Source organism: Rutidosis leptorrhynchoides, chromosome 6, assembly GCF_046630445.1.
Source record: "Rutidosis leptorrhynchoides isolate AG116_Rl617_1_P2 chromosome 6, CSIRO_AGI_Rlap_v1, whole genome shotgun sequence".
NCBI lineage: Eukaryota > Viridiplantae > Streptophyta > Magnoliopsida > Asterales > Asteraceae > Rutidosis > Rutidosis leptorrhynchoides.
Window position 1 is genome coordinate 63,874,775 of NC_092338.1, and position 20,134 is coordinate 63,894,908.

Sequence of the window (20,134 nt, forward strand, 5' to 3'; positions counted from 1 at the left end):
AGTCCCACTTTTAAAATCTAATATTTTTGGGATGAGAATACATGCAGGTTTTATAAATGATTTACAAAATAGACACAAGTACGTGAAACTACATTCTATGGTTGAATTATCGAAATCGAATATGCCCCTTTTTATTAAGTCTGGTAATCTAAGAATTAGGGAACAGACACCCTAATTGACGCGAATCCTAAAGATAGATCTATTGGGCCCAACAAGCCCCATCCAAAGTACCGGATGCTTTAGTACTTCGAAATTTATATCATATCCGAAGGGTGTCCCGGAATGATGGGGATATTCTTATATATGCATCTTGTTAATGTCGGTTACCAGGTGTTCACCATATGAATGATTTTTATCTCTATGTATGGGATGTGTATTGAAATATGAAATCTTGTGGTCTATTATTATGATTTGATATATATAGGTTAAACCTATAACTCACCAACATTTTTGTTGACGTTTTAAGCATGTTTATTCTCAGGTGATTATTAAGAGCTTCCGCTGTCGCATACTTAAATAAGGACGAGATTTGGAGTCCATGCTTGTATGATATTGTGTAAAAACTGCATTCAAGAAACTTATTTTGTTGTAACATATTTGTATTGTAAACCATTATGTAATGGTCGTGTGTAAACAGGATATTTTAGATTAACATTATTTGATAATCTACGTAAAGCTTTTTAAAACCTTTATCTATGAAATAAAGGTTATGGTTTGTTTTAAAAATGAATGCAGTCTTTGAAAAACGTCTCATATAGAGGTCAAAACCTCGCAACGAAATCAATTAATATGGAACGTTTTTAATCAATAAGAACGGGACATTTCACGGTGGGCAAAGGATGTCCATCATGTGGGACACCTGGTCCTCGAGCTCAGTTACCCGAGCACGGAGGGTATCCACCTCCCTCGTCAGTTCCTCGACAGAGGGAGAGGCTGGTGGAGCAGGCGGTGCTGATGGTGCAGGTGGTGCCGGTGGTGCAGATGATGCTGGTAGAGCTGGTGGTGCAGACGTTCCAGCACCAGAAGTAGATGCTGTGTAACGGGGAGCCTTACGTATGAATGGATCAGCAGGATATGGCACAAGCCGCTTACGGGCGGTAACTCTAACCTTCAGTCCACGTGCATTAACGAATGACCTACCTCCGTTAACCCCCGGAATAACAGTACCGTCGAAACGATACCGCTTCTTCGGTGGGGTAGAGGGTGGCTGCACGGGTGCCTCCTCAGGGTCCTCGTCGGAATCATCCTCGCTGAAGTCATCGGATGAGGAGTCGTCTGAACTATCGAAAGGTGGGTGTGCTCGGCCGGTAGTCATCAGTCGGTATCTGCCGGGTGGAATCGGCACGACACGTCCATCAGGAAGGTGTCGGCACCAATGGTTATGCTCATTACGGAACGGAACGTCCCCATATTCCCCAGGAATCACAGCACCACCGGGATGGTGTTGTGGCTCCGAGGGTCCTGGGATAAGTGGAACTGGAATCCCCGGTGGATCCTCATGTCCGTCTGAGATGATCACTGGGTCGGGTGCATGGCTACTGGCTCCAGAGGACGAAGCGCCAGAGTCACTGGAGGGTGTCGACTACGGGATCTGAGAATCGGTAACCATGGCAGGCGAAGTGGTGGATGAGTCTGAGTCGCTCTCCAAAATGATAACGGGTGGAATATCCGACATCTGAACAAGGGAAAATAACGTTTTCCATGTCATTAAGTCATAAATCAAGCACGTATTAGGCAAAGTAACTACGACAGTCTAGATCATCTATAGCAGTAAGTAGCATGGCAATAACGACAAGTATCATGCAATCGAAAGCAGATAGTAGCATGCAGTAGTGAAAACAAGTAACAGTATACGGCATATAGCAGTAAAAGTAAGCAGCAGCATGCAGCAAGTTCCGCAGAAACAAGTAAACTAGCAAGTTGTAGATTAGTCCTATTAGTGAATCCTACTCGGTCGGGTCTTGACTCACTAATGCAACCCAATTCCCTACAACCAATGCTCTGATACCAAATGTGATGCCCCGTACAAAACCATCGTGTACGAATCATCAATAACAGGATCATTACAAGGTCAAATACTATATGCTGTTTCAAAAAGAGTTTGCATTCATGATAAAAGGTGACGTTTTAACCAACATCAAATGTTTAACATCCGAAAGTATGCTTCTACGAATAGCAAGCAAAAATAATAGTACGTGACCCATAGGTCATTACAAATACATTGTTTCAAAAATAACATTGTTTGAATGCAAATTAAACGTTTCATGCGGTGACATCTCTAATAAGCGCAGCGGGAGTCAACAAAGCATGACAACTACAGCGGAAGCAAGCAAACCTTAAGCACCTGAGAAAAACATGCTTAAAAACGCCAACACAAAGGTTGGTGAGCTATAGTTTAAGTATAACAGTAATGTAAGGTAGGCCACGAGATTTCAGTATTCCAAAACAGTATGAAAAGTATATGTATAACCGTGGGCACTTGGTAACTAACTTAACGTAAATAACACCCCGTAAAAGTACACTTGGCGAGTGCGTAAGTTTACGAAGTATTAAACACCCATTAAATGCTAGCGCTACTAGCCCGAGTGGGGATATCAAACCCTATGGATCCATATCTAAGATTCGCGTTCACCGGTTCAAAGACCAATGACTAAACGTTACCGAGCTAAGGGGAAAGTTAATGCCGTTGTATAACCCACACATATAATAAGTTTAAGTACTCGTGCCTAGTATGTAAAACGTAAAATGCGCAAGTATTCTCAGTCCCAAAATAGTTAAAGTAAAAAGGGATGCTATAACTCACAGTGGAAAGTAGTAAAAGTCGATACGCGGGTATAGTAAGCAAGTGGCTGGTCCGAAAGGTCCTCAACCTAAGTCAAAAGTTACTAAGTCAGTAAATCGTTCCCGAAGGTTTAAAAGTATGTAAATTAGGTCTTAAGTACCATCATCGTTCATCATTAAACAAAAAGTGTAAAGTAAGTTTTAAGTCAAGACTAGGGTTTGAAATAAAGGCTGACTTCTTTCAGTCGCCACGACCTCTATACAAACTGAAATGGGGTGAGACCAGTGGCCATGGCTCCGTATATGAGTCCCCTAGAGGTTGACCAATTTCCAGAATCAAAATCGTCTTCGTTTGGCCGTGGTGATGGTTTAAGTGCGAGTAGGTCAGAAATTTCAGCACAAAGTTAATAGGGTGTAGTGACTTTCGGGAGGCCATAGATCCTAAACTGTAACTCGGATTAAGACGAGGTTTAAATGGAAAATCATCTAATCGAACCGAACTAACTGAAAATAAACTTTCCAGTAGCCCAAGTAGTCTGATCATTTCCAGAAACAGTAAGTAAAGGTGTTCCGGTGGGTTCTTGGTGCTTGATGCTCATCACGGTTCTCATCCTTGATGCGTATAGCTTCAAGTGTACAACTCGTTGATGGGTTTGCATCATCTTAACCAAGGTTTGACCATTATAATACTAGTGTAAGTCTAAGATATGTAGCACAACTCACTTAAGAGTTGTATGTAGTTTGATGAACCAAAGTTACATCAAGATCTTAGATCCGACACATACATGAGTTCTACTAGTAATATTAAGCTACAACTTGAAAGTAAACTAAATAAACAAGATCTTAAGTTGTAGAACTTAGATCTTAGTTAGATCTTAAAGATCCCAGACTAGAAAGTCTAGATCTAGTGTTCTTAAGTTAGATCCTAAGTTACAAAACTTGGATCTACACTTTAATGAAACCATAAGTCATGAAACTTAGATTTTCAACTTGTAAAATGTATGTAAGCTTGTAAGCTCTTATTTACACAAAATTAGAAGACCATAAGTTATATAAACTTAGATCCAACATAAGTATATGAAGTTATAACTAGAAAGTTATACTTTCATGTTCTTGAACTTATAAAGTTAACTTTAGTTTCAAGAAATATGAGATCAAGATTAACTAGTAATACTTGACCAATAAACAACAATCACGAATTTAAAACATGAACAAAAGAACAAAATAAATTAAATTTACAAGTAATAAGTTCATGGTTGTTCATACTTAGAAAGATTCAAGTCAAGGCTTTGATCTTTTAAGAAAGTAAACCTTAAGTTTACAAACATGAACACAAGTATGATTTTAAAACTCATGAACTTTTCTTTTAACAAGTTTTATGGAGGAATCAAACTATAAACTTGATCCTCCTTGGTTCTTGCTTGTTCTTGTATAAACAAGATAATATGAAGAACAAACTAGAAAGTTTGATTCTTACAACTAGTAAGTAAACAACAACAACAAAAGAACAAGTAACAAAACAAGCAAATGATGATGATATATTTAAGTTTAGGTTTCGGTTTTTAAAGAAAAGAAAGAAGAAAAAAAAAGTTCATGTTACTTACAATGTAGAGAGAAAATGAGAGAAAAATGTAAGTAAGTTGTGTGTGTGAAGAATGAAGTGAAGTAATACAAGTAATAAGTAACACAAAAAGAAAAATGGAACCCCCATTTACCCATCTAAAGGCCAACGGCCAAGGGGGTGCCAAAAGAGGCAAGTCAAAAGCTATCTTTCAAACATGGGAGAATGGTGTGAACTTGAAGTGGTATTAAAGTTAAATGGTGTGGGAAAGATGTGTAAGTATACATGTAACTAGTATCCTTATGTCACTAACTAATCTAGTTTAAGCCTTAATGTAATACTTGCATAAAAGTGGGCTTACTTAGTCCATTAAGAGAGTAAGGTGGGCTTCCAAGTCCATGTACATTAATAAAGGCCCAAGTCCAAGTAAGTAACAAATTAAATAAACAAAGCCCAAGTAATTAACTACTATCATTAGTTAATTAAAAATTATTAATAATAATTAATCATGAATGTAAATAATATTCAAAATATTTTTCGTGTAAAGTACGTGTGTCACAAAGACAAGTCGGGCCATGAAAAATTAAATACGGTAACAAGTAACACGTATAAGAACACGTTTATTAAAACACAAGCATTAATAATAAATTATTAATAATTAAACGTTGGAAAATCCAGGGCCGTTACACGTACGAAACACATCAAGATAAGGTATCATTTTATTCGACAACATATAAATGATGGCACTTTATTCTTGGAGAAAATCCTTGGTACGAAGAATCCTGCCGATATGTTTACTAAGGTGGTTACGATGGAGAAATTGAGGTTTTGCATTACCTCAATTGGTCTTCTCATGAATTGATGAGATATGACCCCAACTAGAGATTTGAATGGTGTTACAAGTTTAACGAGTAGTATTGAAGACCTTTTATCGAAAGTCTACTCATCCGAAGTATGTGTTGAGTATGCGTGTCCCAAATGGTATTTGGCGGTAATCGAAGGTGGTTTAATGTTCTTGGTTAATTAATTGATATGATTGGAGTTTTGTTCAAAGTCTCCAAGTGGGAGATTTGTTGGAGTATGGAGACGTTAAACAAACAAGAAATATGGATCTGAGCAACGATGCGGCGCATCACTTGACAGATGCGGCGCATTCATGGAGTGTTTTATGCCGAAGGTTTTAGATACAGCGTTTTCGAAGGATATGGCGCATCAAATAGGAGGGATGCGGCGCATCCTCCAAACGATGCTGCGCATCGAGAGCTGGGACTTGAGCCTGCAGTCGTGGAAACCAATCTGTCACAGCAAAGCAAGGTGATGCGGCGCATCACCCATGAGATGCGGCGCATCGACCTGGAATCAGCAAGTTGTTCAAGTTGATCAAATGGGTTCCGGATTTTATTGTCTAACCTTTTGCTTTAGGTGCAAAGTGGGTACTTTACACCTTGTATTGAGGCTGTGATCATGCTAATTCAAGGGTGTAAAGCAAGCTAGTTGGCAAACATGATGATTACTTGGCCATGTGAAGATTCCTAGCTAATCTTTGTTAGTGTTCTTGTTTCTCCTATAAATGGAGCTCTTTGCATCTCATTGTAACACACCACATACAAATATTTAGTAAATAAACACTCTCTAGTTGATCCGTGAACTAAAGCAATCACAACGATTGCATATAACCACGTTATATCTTGTGTCGATTTACATTTTCGCATTTATTATCTTTCGTTCATTAAGTGGGTTTGAGTGATCTTGTTAGAATCACTACTCGGCTAGTGATCTTGTAGAATTACTAGCGTTATTTGAGTCCTAATATCCTAACAAATACTACAAAAAAGCATAAAGTAAAATTACCAAGGCTTCACGTAAAGCCATTGTTACTACAAATTTAAACATGAAATTGTCATCAGTGAGCATCAGTGAGCTTAAATGGAGTTACAATAGTTTCTTCTAAAGCCTTGTTCTAACAACTTGATAAAATTTCAACGAACACATTTCAAGCTTTCCTAAGAATGACACGTCTTTCTCTCTTGTATTCAACCTCATCCCGCTGATGCATTATTATCAATGCTCTCCTAACCTGTTGAAACAAAAACATACATTAGTTAAAAACTTCACAAAAACATTATACATTCAAAGACCAATTCAGTTTAGTATGAAAATCTCACTATTGATTCATTCAGCCCCATTCTAGTTAGATCATCAATCAATCTTCTCTCTGACAAATGGCTTCCTATTCCCATTCTTCTCTTTATTTGGCTTTCAGCTTGCTATACACACAAAAAAACACCAATATATAAACATCCCCCTTTTGGTATAACGAAAAGGAATATTTAAGCTAACGCAGAACTCAACCTTTATCTCATTTGCCATCTCGGGAGTCAAATTAATATGTTGGTTTATTCCAGATTTTGCAGCATCCATGGTGGAATTGTTGAATAGCCTAATAGCTTCTTGAACATCATTATCATTCGCAGTATTCGACCTATAATTAATAATAATATAAGAAACAAAGAGTTAATAGACAAAAAAAAAACAGATCATGACTGTAAAAAAGCTTAATCATTAACTTACAGTCTCATCTTTGCTAGTGACTCGCTCAGCCTTACAATAGCTTCCAGCTGTCGAACAGTTATTGGTACAGCAGTTGATTCCCCAGTTTCATTCGCTTGTCGCCTCATATCCTACATGCAATACATACAATTAGTCAATAAGTCAACATTTTGTAGCAAAATCTTGTTGACTCCATAAGATGATGAACCTAAACCAGCCTTTGATATAACCATACCTGTCTAATTCTAACATAGCTCTCCTGTAATGAGGTGGCGGCAGAATCTGATAAGCGAGGTTGACTCATTGTCCGACAGTACTGAATATACCTGCAGATACAAAAAAAATATGGTTTAACCTTGATATAGTAATAGTAATAGATATGAAAGTAAACAACTTTTAAAAATTGCAAACCTTTTAAGCCAGTTATCCTCTTTGGTATCCCTAATATCAGTGGCTGCATTTGCAGATGCATGGAGACTAATAATATGACTAGCTATAGTCTGCAAGAACAAAAGATTAATTCAAATCATATTTTCAATATATAATAATTGCTAATGATGTCATTAACAAATGATACAACGGTTAACTACCTTGTCTTGGCTAAACATCCTGACATCTTTCACAATAAAGATCAAGTCAAATCTTGAAAGAATAGTAGTCTGTAAGTCAATGTTATCTTGTGCAGTCTGCAATGCAAAATATGATTATCAGATGACTCGAAAATAGCGAGCATGATGTCATAATGTTAATGAATCTGTATGTGAGTATGTACCTTAAGATCATCGTATCGTCCAGATGGAGGATTTGCAGCTGCGAGAACAGAGGTTCGAGAATTAAGAACGGTTGTTATTCCTGCCTTAGCGATCGATATTGTTTGTTGTTCCATGGCTTCATGTATTGCAACCCTAATTCACATAATTGTAAAAAAGTTAGAATTTTTATAAGAAAGTAAAAAAAAGAACACAATCTGGTTTTAACCTAACCTGTCCTCTGGTCTCATTTTGTCGAATTCATCAATACAGACAACACCCCCATCAGCTAACACCATAGCTCCTCCTTCCAAATAAAACTCACGCTGAAAAACATACAATTTCTAATTAGCATTGAAGATACTAAAAGGACAACTTTTCAAATATATCTTTAGTGAGAAACAAGCATAACTATACCTGGAGAACGGGTCAGGTTGGGTCAGTGTGGGTAACGGGTCAAAATGGTTTTGGGTTAAAATGAGTCATGGGTCAAACTGGTCAGATTTTAAACGGGTCCAAATGGGTCAGGTTGAGTCGGATTGGGTAACAGGTCGAAACGCGTCATGGGTCAAATATGTTGGCTTTTTTCCCAACGTTTCACATTTCTATTTCGCATTATGATCTTTATGTTTGACCCGTTTGACCCATTCACAAGACCCATTAGACCTATCTTTATTTATTGAGCTTTAAAAATTGATACCATTGGACATGTTCCTTTTTATTTTATATAGGACCCAAGGTTGGAAGGAAACCCATTGGACCTTTTTCTTAAGGTTTAAGGTTTACACAACCGGACTTTTTTTCACGATCCATTGAACGAATTGACCCAAATTAAAGATTATGGGTCTCAATTGCCAGTATAACAACAACTTACGGTGCTGTTATCACGAATGACAGAAGCTGTTAAACCAGCAGCAGATGATCCTTTCCCAGAAGTATATACCGCTACAGGAGCTGTCTTCTCAACAAATTTCAAAAACTACAAACATTTGATTAAAAAGTATAAATATTCATGTTAATAATGAATACCATTAAATTAACTAAAACAGAAGTTTAAATTAACCTGTGATTTTGCAGTGGATGGGTCTCCCAAAAGCAACACGTTGATATCACCTCTCAATTTTACACCATCAGGTAAAGTCTGCAGATAGAGAGAGTTAGTTTTACAAAATGATTAAGTCCAGACAACAAAATCTGAAAAATAAAGTTGACATTATACCTTTCTTGATCCTCCAAACAAAAGACATGCCACAGCTTTTTTAACGTTTTCATGACCAAATATGGAAGGAGCAATCTTGGAGCATATTCTTTCATATACATTTCCTTCTGCTGAAAACTTTTTAAATTCTTCAATCTGAAAAAATAGTAATGCTAACCACTAAGTAACGGCATACAATATCCAAACAAAATCCATATTTATGTGTTCAATAGATAATAAATAATGTGAATTGATACAAAAGCTTTTCATATAATCAGTCTACCCCAAAATGTCGTGATTGAGAGAGGCTGCACTAACAAACATCTTTTACGAAATTGTATAGTAATTGTCACAAGCTATTTTTCAGTCACAAATTTTATAAAAAACATTTCATCAGTCACAATTAGTACAACTTAGAATTTGTAATAAACTATACAAAAATACCTCGTCTGTTGTAAAATTAGCAGGGCCGCGAGTAGCTTCGTTTGTTTCTTCTATTCCTACAACTCTTATATACGGCTGCCTAACTGCAACCGCCCCTTTGTGACTAGTCAAAACAGAAACGAAATTCAGATCAAACAACAGTCAGATTGTAAGCATAATTACATGTTAAAAATGAACTGATGAGATGAAAACTCTTACGATGAAGAAGACTTGGCAGCTTGAAATATACTGTAAATTCCCATTATAGTCAGTCTTGTTCCAGGTACAATAGTTTGTACAAGATGTCGATCAACAGATAAAAGCATGTTCCTTGGTAGCTCCCCAGTTGGGACATCCTACATTTGAAAAAACAGACCAAAAAATTAGCATACTTTAAAAAAATCAAAAATTGATATAATAACACATTAACTTCAGTCTTACCTCGGGGTTTTCTTGAAGTTTCAAGGTCTGCTGATCAACATACTTACTTCTATCAGGTACCACGATCCATGGATCAATGGGGCAAGGCGTTTCACCCGTCTGCAAAAAAAAAAAAATAAAAAAAAAAAATTAATAAATAAATTCCATATGAATAGTAAAAGTTATAAACTTTGAATAAAAAAAATATCAATAAATGTAGTTACCTGCGCTACATGGTCACATGATCTTGGAACAATAGCACCACCTAGCCCAGGACGGCAAGGAACCACCTTCACATTTTTACAATTCTTACACAATAAAGTCACATAGGTTGCCTTAGCCTTTGTTCGAGATGCAGCGATAGTAATCCCAGATATCTTCACCAGTTTAGATATATATTGTGCCTATTATTGTATCATTTCATAAAAATATAAATAACAAATGTATGAATCATAAAAAACTAAAGCGAAAATGAGTCAGGTACTAACCCCAAGAGATCTCATTGATACAGGATCCTCATCTGATTTCAACAAAATTTGAACCTCCCCTGTCTGTGGTTCCTCCATTTCACCAGTTTCTCCGGTAACTCTTGTATTCAAATTCCCTTTAACCTCTGCTGCAGCAGTCTCAAACTAACAATACAAACATTACTAGCATAAGAAATTCACTATTCAATCATAAGCATCACAAATGTGTGTGTGTGAATATCGAGGAAGCAGGAACTTTTTCAACGGGGGCGAAAAAAATTTAAAAGCGTAACAACTTTTTTGGGAAAAATCGGAGGTTATTGGGCAAAAATGGAGTTTTTTAGACAAAATATGTAGGTTTTTGAGCAAAAAATGGAGCCTTTGTGGATAAAATATCGAGACTTTGGTCAAACAAAATCTGCAGCAAAATCGAAAAATCCAAAAATTTTGTAGTAAAAATTACAAATCCACCATAGGCAGATGCCCCAAAACCTACATATTTTCGCCCCTGAGTATAACTGTATCAAACCCTAGGCATACAACTGTTTTTCATAATTAAACAGTGCATACAAACAAGTATTATATGTATATCTTTCAAAAAAAAAAAGTATTATATGTATAATTATACGGTTTATACCACATGATATAAAGTCTTTCAGTTGTAAATTTATCAAACCCTAGAAAATTAACAGTTTCCCCCAATTTAACAAGACACGTAGAATCAGATACAGAGAGACAAGTAATGTAAGTACAAAGTTAATTAAACAATACCAGAGGGAGGTAATCGGAAGGGTTTTTACGGAGCAAATCACGAAGATCTTGATCTTTATCATAATCAAGAAGATCCGTGAGATTAACAAGAAGTGATTTAGGGTTTTGAATAAGGCTTTCTCTGTACGGATGTATATTAGGTTCATTTTGACGAGCAAAGTTTCTAATGAACTCTTTAAACTTTATGAGCACCGTGTGACGGCTGGCCGCCTGCTCAGGATCACCGCCGCCGCCGCGAGGGAACTGTGCTTGGTCGCTGTAGTACACCGCACCTTCATCCCACCCAGACATATTTGATCTTCGATTGTTTTTACTTCTTTTTTTCTTCTGAAGAAGAAATGATTTGTGTGTGTTGCGGCTGCGTGTTTGTGTTTGTTGTGTGCTATGTACCGCCTTATTCCTCAGGGTGAGTTTTTGGCGGGAAAATATATGGCGGGAAACGATGAGAAGTGATTCGGTGTGGTGATGGTGTACTGTAATGTAATGCTTTTAGTAGTTGGACAACTTTGCCCTTGTTGGTATCAAAGTTGGTAAACCAAAAGCTAAGGGACTGATATTGGAGAGTGGGTTATACTTTAAGGGTATTTTGTGGCTTCTTCTTGTTTTTGGGTTTGTTCGTGGCCCGGGATGATTTGAAGACTTGCCGGAATCTTGAGTTTTATTCCCAGAGTTCAGTTTTTCCGGTGGTTCCCATTATGTTTCCAGGCGGCGAAACCTGAAGGGTTTATGATTTTCATATTTGTGGAGATTGTTGGCTTTTTGGCGTATTCTGGCTCTTGATATGTAGGTTGTCAAGGTCACACTGGTGATGTTTATTTCCGGCCGGTAACCTTTTGCCCGGAGTTTGCTGTTTTGGTTTCCTTTTCAGGTTTGCTTCCTAGACTATGATGTCATTGCGACTTCTCTCGTTTTGGGATGTTGATCTTTGAGTGTTCATGAAGGGAGTCATTTTCTATTATACTCGGCCTTATCTCATACGGCTTCTCCGGCGGATCGGCATCGGTTATTTGGAATTTTGTAATGTTTGTTGCGGGAACGATTGGCGTTTTCTCGATAATTGCCGTTTTGTTTGTTTTATTTGTGTTCAGTGCATTCGGTTATTAGGTTATCCTAGGTTTGGCTGGTTTAGTCTCCTTGTAACATGTTTTCCACTCTGCTTGTGGGACCATTTGGTTAGGTTTCTTTTGTTTGCCACTTTATTTGGATTTTCTTGTTTGTATTTGTTAATCTTTGGATCTTATTAATTTTATAACTTTATGTTTGGCAAAAAAGAAGCATAGCTATTGCGTGTTTTTAACAAAAATAAAAAAAATACAAAAAAATAAATAAATAAATAAATAAATACAAAAACGATTTACCATTTAATCAACTAACGTTCGTGGGGCATTTTCATGTGAGATTTACTCAACCCTAACAAACATTATTGTTTGCATTGCATCCAGACCTCAATTGAGCTATGTATTTCAGAGCTACTTGCGACAAGTATAGTTTATAAAATGTTGTTTTCTTATCTTAGTATCGGCAATGATCGTGAAAAAGTTGATCATCAGAAGTATTCGTATTTCAGCCGCACAGGCCACGGTTACGAATTGACTTGATAGTTGTAGCAAGGATATAGTTATGAAACAATTCTTGCTGTCAAAATTCATTACCAAGAAAAGAAGAGCATATAATATAAAAAGACATAAAATTAAAAATTAAAAAAGAAAAAAGGAACCAAGACTGAACTGAAAACTACACACACAAAACTGGGATTTAAAAAAAAAGTGGATGGCCATTGTTTCTCAACATTGTACAATATATGCACACGTTTAATGCAGAATTCAAATAATCAAAGAGGTTCCTGCAAAGTGCAAGCTCAATTTAGCCGCTGATAGCAATTATAAACACCGGGAGTGACATTATATATTACGTATTTCAACATCAATCATCAAGAGGAACGGCAGCATCAAGCCTAACTTTGTTTAATCTGACCGTTCCAAGAATATACTCTGGTAATTCTTTTTCCTCCCTACCCTGCAATTTGTAACGTAGACAAATTTATCTATTATTTCATTTTTGCATCATAACACAGACAAATAAAATATGAACAATTAAGTCCTAAACAAACCTCAATTAAGATGGCAAGATCAACCACAAGGCTTGTTACATAACCGAGAACAAGACCAATCACACTCCTTGCAACAGATGAAGATCCAATATCCACATCAATCTGCACCAAATTATATAAAAAAAATGCATATAAACAACTACTCAATCTCAAAGAAAATGCAACTTTTATATTGTACATTTAACATCTAATATATAAAATGTGGTCTCTTTTTAATTGACACTGAAATTAACGTTGTATAGTGTATACCTCCAAAAAGTTGTCTTGTCTTAGATAGTTACAAGTTACCGCTTTACCCAATAGGCAAGCTTTCGTCCCAACCGCACGCTTAACCATCCAATAGCCCTGTTAAATCACCAACCGTTGCTCAATACCAAGGGTAACATGGTAAATTCACACCTCAAGAAACTACTAGTACCTGTACAATGCTTGGAATCAATTTGAATCTTGCATCACGAAATGCATCACTCCCATCCACAAATTTGCCAAGCAATGAGTTTTTATTTACTGGCCTGTCCGCAGCATAGTAAAGAACTAGGCAATAATTTGGTTTAGCCGGAACCTGTAACAAGGGTAACATGGTAAATTCACACCTCAACAGGCATTATTTGATATTTAAGAGCTCATAAAAAGGAGTTGAAAATGGAAACTTTACAAGTATAATAAAGTCAATGCATACCTGCAGGTTTACAAGAAGGATGAATGGAAGCTTTTTCCCAGCTTCAGACTGTAACATAAAAACCAAATTAATTAATGTCATCATTAAAAAAAAAAAATTTAAAAAAAAAAAAAAAAAACTAACGGTAGGTAAAATAAAGTTGACTTGAACTTATTCTTCAACTTTATCACCAATCACAGACAAGCAAAAGACCGACACACACAAAATGTGAATCATGTTTATTCGTTTAACAATATAAGGGACAAATATTGATTAATAAAACATCAAAGTACCTGAACAAGAGATTTGGGATGCAAAGCCACTTGACTTCTAGAAGTTTCTAGTTTAAACCAGTCAACAGCTATAAGCTTTAAAAGGGGATCCCCTCCGGCTACCTAATATTATAAAAATTTTATACAAATATTTGTTAGCAAAACCAAACAATAGTGACAAAACTATTTGACCAATCAGTATAAACACTTGAAATATATTATGACATTGCATTGACAATATATTAAAATAAATGTTTAATCTTAAAAAAACCCAAAAATTCACCTTAGCACTATCTTTCAAGTAAGTCTTTCCTCGAATCTTGAATCCCGCACCGCTTGGAGACGACCAACAATTGGCATCAGACTCGCCCTTCGCTTTGTGCATTGAACCGTGAAAGTCATTAGGATCAACACTAACGGGGTCCACATTTGTATTTAACTCATTGTTGGTATCCGTAGCTCCTAATTAGACATTAAATAAACTATAAATTTTAAATCAAATAGTAAAATAAAACTGTTAAAAAAATGCAACATTAAAACCAGTTAATACTTGTTACCTTTCTTTGCCTTTAGAGCCAAGCGAGCAATAGCCCATGAAACGTTTTTCAGCTTCACTCTCTGCCCCTAATAAGATTAAACAAATAACTACAGCTTACAATTCATATTTGAACAGTTGTAATTGTATTATTGAAATGGTGGAAAACAACAAACCTTGCTATCAAGTTGACCATCGCTGCTTTCTTCATCATCGTCACCTGAAGATGATGATGAAGATGAATCATCTGCAATTGCATCGTAGAATTCCTCAGCAGTTTCTGAATCTTCAAATTCACTAATGCTCCCAGAAACATCGGAGGTTTTTGTATCTACTAGTGTGGTAGATGATGCACACGTGAGTGCAGGGTTTGCCCCAATGTACGCCTTCAAACCTGAAAACATTTTAGAACTTTTTAAATCATTAATAAAAAATGATTAAAAAAAACATAATTTGCAAAGGAAATAACTTTTCCAATAGTCCAAGACACTAAGGTGTTGTTTGTTTTTTAAGATGTTTTTGTCTGAGGTTTGTGGACCATGTATGTAAAGAAGATGTGGTCTTGTAAGACTGTCTGCTAAATAACTTAATTCTATCAGCAGCACTTAGAAACATATTTCTAAGTCTACGAGGTTGCGCACAAAATAAAACAATATTTTATCTTATGTTGTCAGAAAAACAAATAGTCTACAATATAAACGTTTGCGGGCGTGCAGACATAAGACATAATAACATCTACAGAGAGAAAAACAAACGACAACTAAGTACTGACAAATTTCTATGGGCAAAATTTTTATTTATGTGACAACCCGACCTTGATACGTACAACAAATTACCTCACAATACCAACAAAACCGACCAGACCAATCTGACACCTTTATAATTTTTTTTGTTTTTGGTGATCATAAACTGGTGTAACAATAAAAAATACTGAAAATCGCTAACCTGACACTTGGTTCAACAAGGCATAAGGAACTGATTTTTCGAACTTTGAGCGCTGATCACGCTTCCATTTATGCCATCCTCCTGAATCTATCTCTAACATTTGCGTCACAAGACATTTGTCACCATTTGATCCTGCCGATACGGCTCTTAGATTCCTAATTTCCCAAGAAGAAGCTACAATGCAAAACAATTGACTTATATGAAATTCTCCTGTTGTGCATTAAAACAACGTATGACAATAGGAAAAAGTTTCTTACGATTTATTTTTATTCGCCGATATCCCGACTTTGCGGGTCTCTTCTTGTGAATTGCAGGAAACTGCAAGATTGCTACATCACAAATTGTAACTAAGTAAGCTTGATTCATTAAAAAAAAAACACTTTCTTCTTCATTATGTACGAAGATATTAACTGAAGTCACTTACTGTATGTTCCATCTTGTCCGCGAAACCATTGTCGAGAAAATATAAAATCGCGCTTAGACTGCCACCTATAAGAATAGCACATCAGTTTTTGACTGATGAGATATGACAAACAAGATGAGTTAAAGAATAAAATAATATATAAAAATATACAAGATATGAGTGAAACACAATTATAAAAAGAAGTATTCGAATGGTCATCCATATTGCAATTGTAACGTAAACACATAATTAACATGTCAACCGGAGAACGACGCACCTACTTAAGCATCCGGGATCATAAGATCCATAAACAACATCTGAATGTCCATTTAACGAATCTACAAGTTCCAAGTCACCGGTCAATGAATCCCACCTGTGAATTTATGTGTTGATGAACATGCAAAAGTTGTATAAAAATAACAGGATGCAAATAATTTGGTAATCGTACTCGTATCTGCGATGCCTATCAAGGTTCAGAACCACCTCAAAAACGGTATCTGGACTTGCATCCACAACACCAACGGCTTTCACAAGGACAGTTTTGCTGCGCAACTAACATTTAAAACACAAGAGTAAATATGAATACATACATAAAAGTATAAAACTATTAACGTATGCATGTCTGTTAGTGTATATGCATATGAAAGTACCTTATGGTCAGACACATCCTCAAAGATTCTGACACCTGAATTACAACATAAATTTATAAATAAAGTAAATCATGATGCTAAGTTAAGGTTACAAACCCAGAAGACATAATTTTACAGGCACGTGTTAGTATTCGTTATATTTTGTTGAAAATGTAATAGTATACTGAAACACTGCTTAATATTGTAATAGACCATTAATTAGAATAACATTAGACTACAGAAAGATGTAAATAGACGACAGAAAACATTTGTTGGCCAAAGAACACTTCAGTTATAAGGTGATAACATCGACCCATTTACCTATAAATGGGGCAACTTGGCTTATGTTTTATCTCTAACATGTCAAAAGGGTTTAGATGCAAAACTTACAGTGCAAGCATAAAAACAGTTAAAGTGCTAGTCCTTTTATCCTTTTCCTTTTATTAATACTAGTAAAACCATTATTGTTATAAAATAGCTTTAAAAACCATTTGTATTAGCATTAATATAACACATAAATTAGCTATAAAAGCCAAGAAAAATATTTGCTATCAGCCTAAACCAACTCCAATTTGAGTCACGATAAACAATTAAAACGTCCGATGGACCCGAAACCATCATACACGATAGCACAAAGGTAAAAAGAATATACTACCATTGACTGTGCGAACACATCTCCACTCGTGAACTTCGACAACATCTTCGGCATCACCTCCAATTGACTCACTAGTCCTATGACGACCCAAGTTTGACGCTCTTTTGACAAGTGTCTCTGGACCTATACAAGTGATGATAAGAAGCGGCCGATTAGTTTCTTACAAAATCATGAACATGACAAGTAGTTGATGACACTATGCACACTATAAGTATCGCACTGGCAAAACATAGTTATAGGTTGAGAGGGCCATGGCCTCCCTAGGAATTTGGGTAAATAGCACAAAGTTGATGAATTTTTTTAAGATTAAGTTTACTAATATATTTTGTGGCCCTCTCAAATACATACTACGTAATATTCAAACACCTATTCTTTACAATCTTAATAGTGGGTAAAAGTATTCTTGGGGTTAGGTAAAAAATAATTACAAAAGTATATGTTAATAAACTTTGTTATAAACTTTGTTAATAAACTTGGCATTAGTGCTCCTTTGACAACTTATATGATGTGATGTTACAAGATTAAATAAGTACTTTAGATGTATCACTTAATTTAATTTGATCGAAGGTTTTTTTAGGCACATATTTATTGAGCGGTCATTATATATTTTCGTGTCCCTCCTAATGAAAATCTTCAAGTTCCGCCACTGTGTGTACCACCTTACCATGTCCTATTCTTATCAGCTTCTTTAGATCACGTGCATATCGCCTTACCCTAGGCCGACGCCCTTCAAGATCAATCCTTCCAGAAAAGAAATAACACAATAAGCATAAAGATATATAACTTCTAAAATATTCAGATATTAGAAACATAATTACAGTATCTAAACTGCAAATAAGGGATCAACATACTCATTCTCCATGCTCAATCTGTTTCTGGTAGAACTTTGAGAAAGCTCAAACTCGCCCTGTTGTTTTGCTTGATCAAATGCCTCCATCCATTTTCGAGTTTCTCCCGCTGTCGCACAAGCAATCTAGCAACAACATAATAATAAATAAAAATCAAAATAAGGCCCCACCAAAAAACTAACAAACCGATATCAAATAACAAAAAAAAAAAACAACACTTACTTCTCCTTTCTTCTCTTCATCCAACCGGTTATAAAACCTTAGAACATAAAGATCCTAAACAATTTGAAACAATTCAAGTAAACAAAGTCAAATTCGTTTTCTCAACGTGTTCTACTAACTTTTAACTAATCACATTTAACTGTAAATTAAAAACGGTTACAGCTAAAGTGAACTTACACCATCATTAACCTTTCTTCTTCCTAGCTCCTCCACCATAAATGTATTCCCAACAATTCCCCTCCTTAATGGTTTCTGCATCAACCATACTGATATTAATACAACCAAAATTGAACAATAATAAATCATCACACCAAAAATTAAGCAGGAAAATATTAGTCAACTGAATAGTCAAAAGTTTAGCACTAAACAGTTACTATGAACTAATCATTAGTCACACAAAACATCACCTCATTGTATCAGCATAAAACTATACAAAGACAAATTAGACAATAATGATACAATAACTTGAAACAATTTGTGGGTGAATTAGAGATTAAAACATACAATGCCAGGGTTTTCATGAGGATCACGTTTATACATCATAACATATTTGCCACGAATATACAGAAACCGAAGATGACAGAATTCACGCCCAATTGAATTGGTACCCAGATGATAAACCCAACCGAAATATTCAAACCGGGTCCGACTACACCCTTTTTCATCCGCTCCACTTTCCGATCCACCACTTTCCGATGACCCACCGCCCTTTTTCATCACCGGCGGCGATTCCATCCCACCAAAAATCGAACCTTTATTTCTCGAAAGATAATATTAAAGAACAGCGACTGTTGTAACCCTAAATGTTGAATTATTTATAGAATTTAATTCGATTCGATATCTATTGGGATTCTGGGTTGATGAAAAAGATGGAAGGAAATAATGTTATGACAGGTGGAAGATGGTGTCTATATTCGAATTTTTTGGGTTAGTTTTGATTGTTGTGTATTCTAAGAGGCGTGATTTTGTAAATTAGTGAAAGCTGTTTTAAGACTTTGTTGACTTGTGGGGTTATTAAGGGTGATTAAAGAATCAAAATATATTAGACATCTGTCAACGATGAAACTATAACAAAGATATCCTAATTTTTGTCACATATATATTTTCTTCAATATTTACGAGTTGCTTTATTTAAAAAAACTCAAAACTAAATAATTGAACTCTTATTGATGGAAATTGGTGTGAGGACCCCTATTGAAGTAAAGCAAGCATTCTATGATCACTTCAAGTCACAATATGAGAAAAAGAATGTTAATAAAATGCGTTTTGCCGATAATTTTCATGATGGTACTGATCAAGATTCAAGACGCGTCCAATAGTGCTTCTGCCGCTATTGTTTCTGAACAGATTCACGTCTCCAGAATCAGTGCTGAAACTGCTGTTGAGATCGAGTCTATCTTCACCGAAAAAGAGGTAATAGAAGCAATTAAGGAATGTGATTGTGCTAAGGCGCCAGGTCCCGATGGTTTTAAGTTTAAATTTTTTAATTTGCATTAAGATTTAATTAAAAACGACCTTATGAAAGCACTTCTCTAGTTTTGGAAAAATTGTGATATTTCGAAAGGGTGCAACGCTTCTTTTATTACTTTGTTGCCAAATAAGAATGATCCATTGGGACTTAATGAGTATCGACCTACTAGTAGTCTAATAGGTTGCTATTACAAAATTCTTGTGAAGGTACTCTCCATTCGTTTCAGAAAAGTATTACCTCCTGTTATTGGTTATGAGCAAAGTGCGTATCTTAAAGGTAGATTTATCCTCGATGGCTCCCTAATAGCAAACGAACCTATTGATTATCTAAAGCGAAATAAGAAGAAAAGACTCATTTTTAAGGTTGACTTTGAGAAGGCGTTCGATAGCTTGAGTTGGGATTTTTTGTTAAACATGATGAATAGAATGGGTTTTGGCATTCGGTGGAGAAAGTGGATTCATGCGTG

At 35.9% G+C, this 20,134-nt stretch overlaps 2 protein-coding genes across 3 annotated transcripts; both read right to left on the reverse strand.

Moving 5' to 3' along the window:
• Window positions 1-6,316: 6,316 nt before the first annotated feature.
• LOC139852839 (DNA replication licensing factor MCM5-like) lies at window positions 6,317-11,211 on the reverse strand. Its single transcript, XM_071842175.1, has 18 exons — window positions 10,921-11,211; window positions 10,171-10,314; window positions 9,907-10,086; window positions 9,704-9,802; window positions 9,482-9,618; window positions 9,284-9,386; window positions 8,861-8,995; window positions 8,705-8,782; window positions 8,516-8,620; window positions 7,876-7,967; window positions 7,665-7,797; window positions 7,483-7,578; window positions 7,304-7,392; window positions 7,128-7,218; window positions 6,914-7,023; window positions 6,695-6,824; window positions 6,508-6,609; window positions 6,317-6,419 (listed from the first exon to the last, which is right to left on the reverse strand). The coding sequence occupies exons 1-18, from the start codon at window positions 11,209-11,211 to the stop codon at window positions 6,336-6,338; spliced, it is 2,199 nt and encodes a 732-aa protein (XP_071698276.1). The 3' UTR covers window positions 6,317-6,335.
• A 1,463-nt stretch (window positions 11,212-12,674) lies between these two features.
• On the reverse strand, window positions 12,675-19,060 carry LOC139851526 (protein ENHANCED DISEASE RESISTANCE 2-like). 2 transcript variants are annotated; one of them, XM_071840607.1, is made up of 21 exons: window positions 18,702-19,060; window positions 18,375-18,449; window positions 18,198-18,251; window positions 17,979-18,100; window positions 17,792-17,868; window positions 17,128-17,250; window positions 16,494-16,528; window positions 16,292-16,395; window positions 16,121-16,216; window positions 15,865-15,929; window positions 15,698-15,769; window positions 15,441-15,614; window positions 14,672-14,889; window positions 14,518-14,584; window positions 14,244-14,422; window positions 13,982-14,083; window positions 13,710-13,757; window positions 13,449-13,592; window positions 13,280-13,375; window positions 13,031-13,132; window positions 12,675-12,936 (listed from the first exon to the last, which is right to left on the reverse strand). In XM_071840607.1, exons 1-21 carry the CDS (start codon window positions 18,930-18,932, stop codon window positions 12,844-12,846), a joined length of 2,277 nt encoding a protein of 758 aa, XP_071696708.1. In that variant the 5' UTR covers window positions 18,933-19,060; the 3' UTR covers window positions 12,675-12,843. The 2 variants fall into 2 exon arrangements, with proteins under 2 accessions (XP_071696708.1, XP_071696707.1); XM_071840606.1 differs by having other exon boundaries at window positions 15,865-15,956.
• Window positions 19,061-20,134: the final 1,074 nt, after the last annotated feature.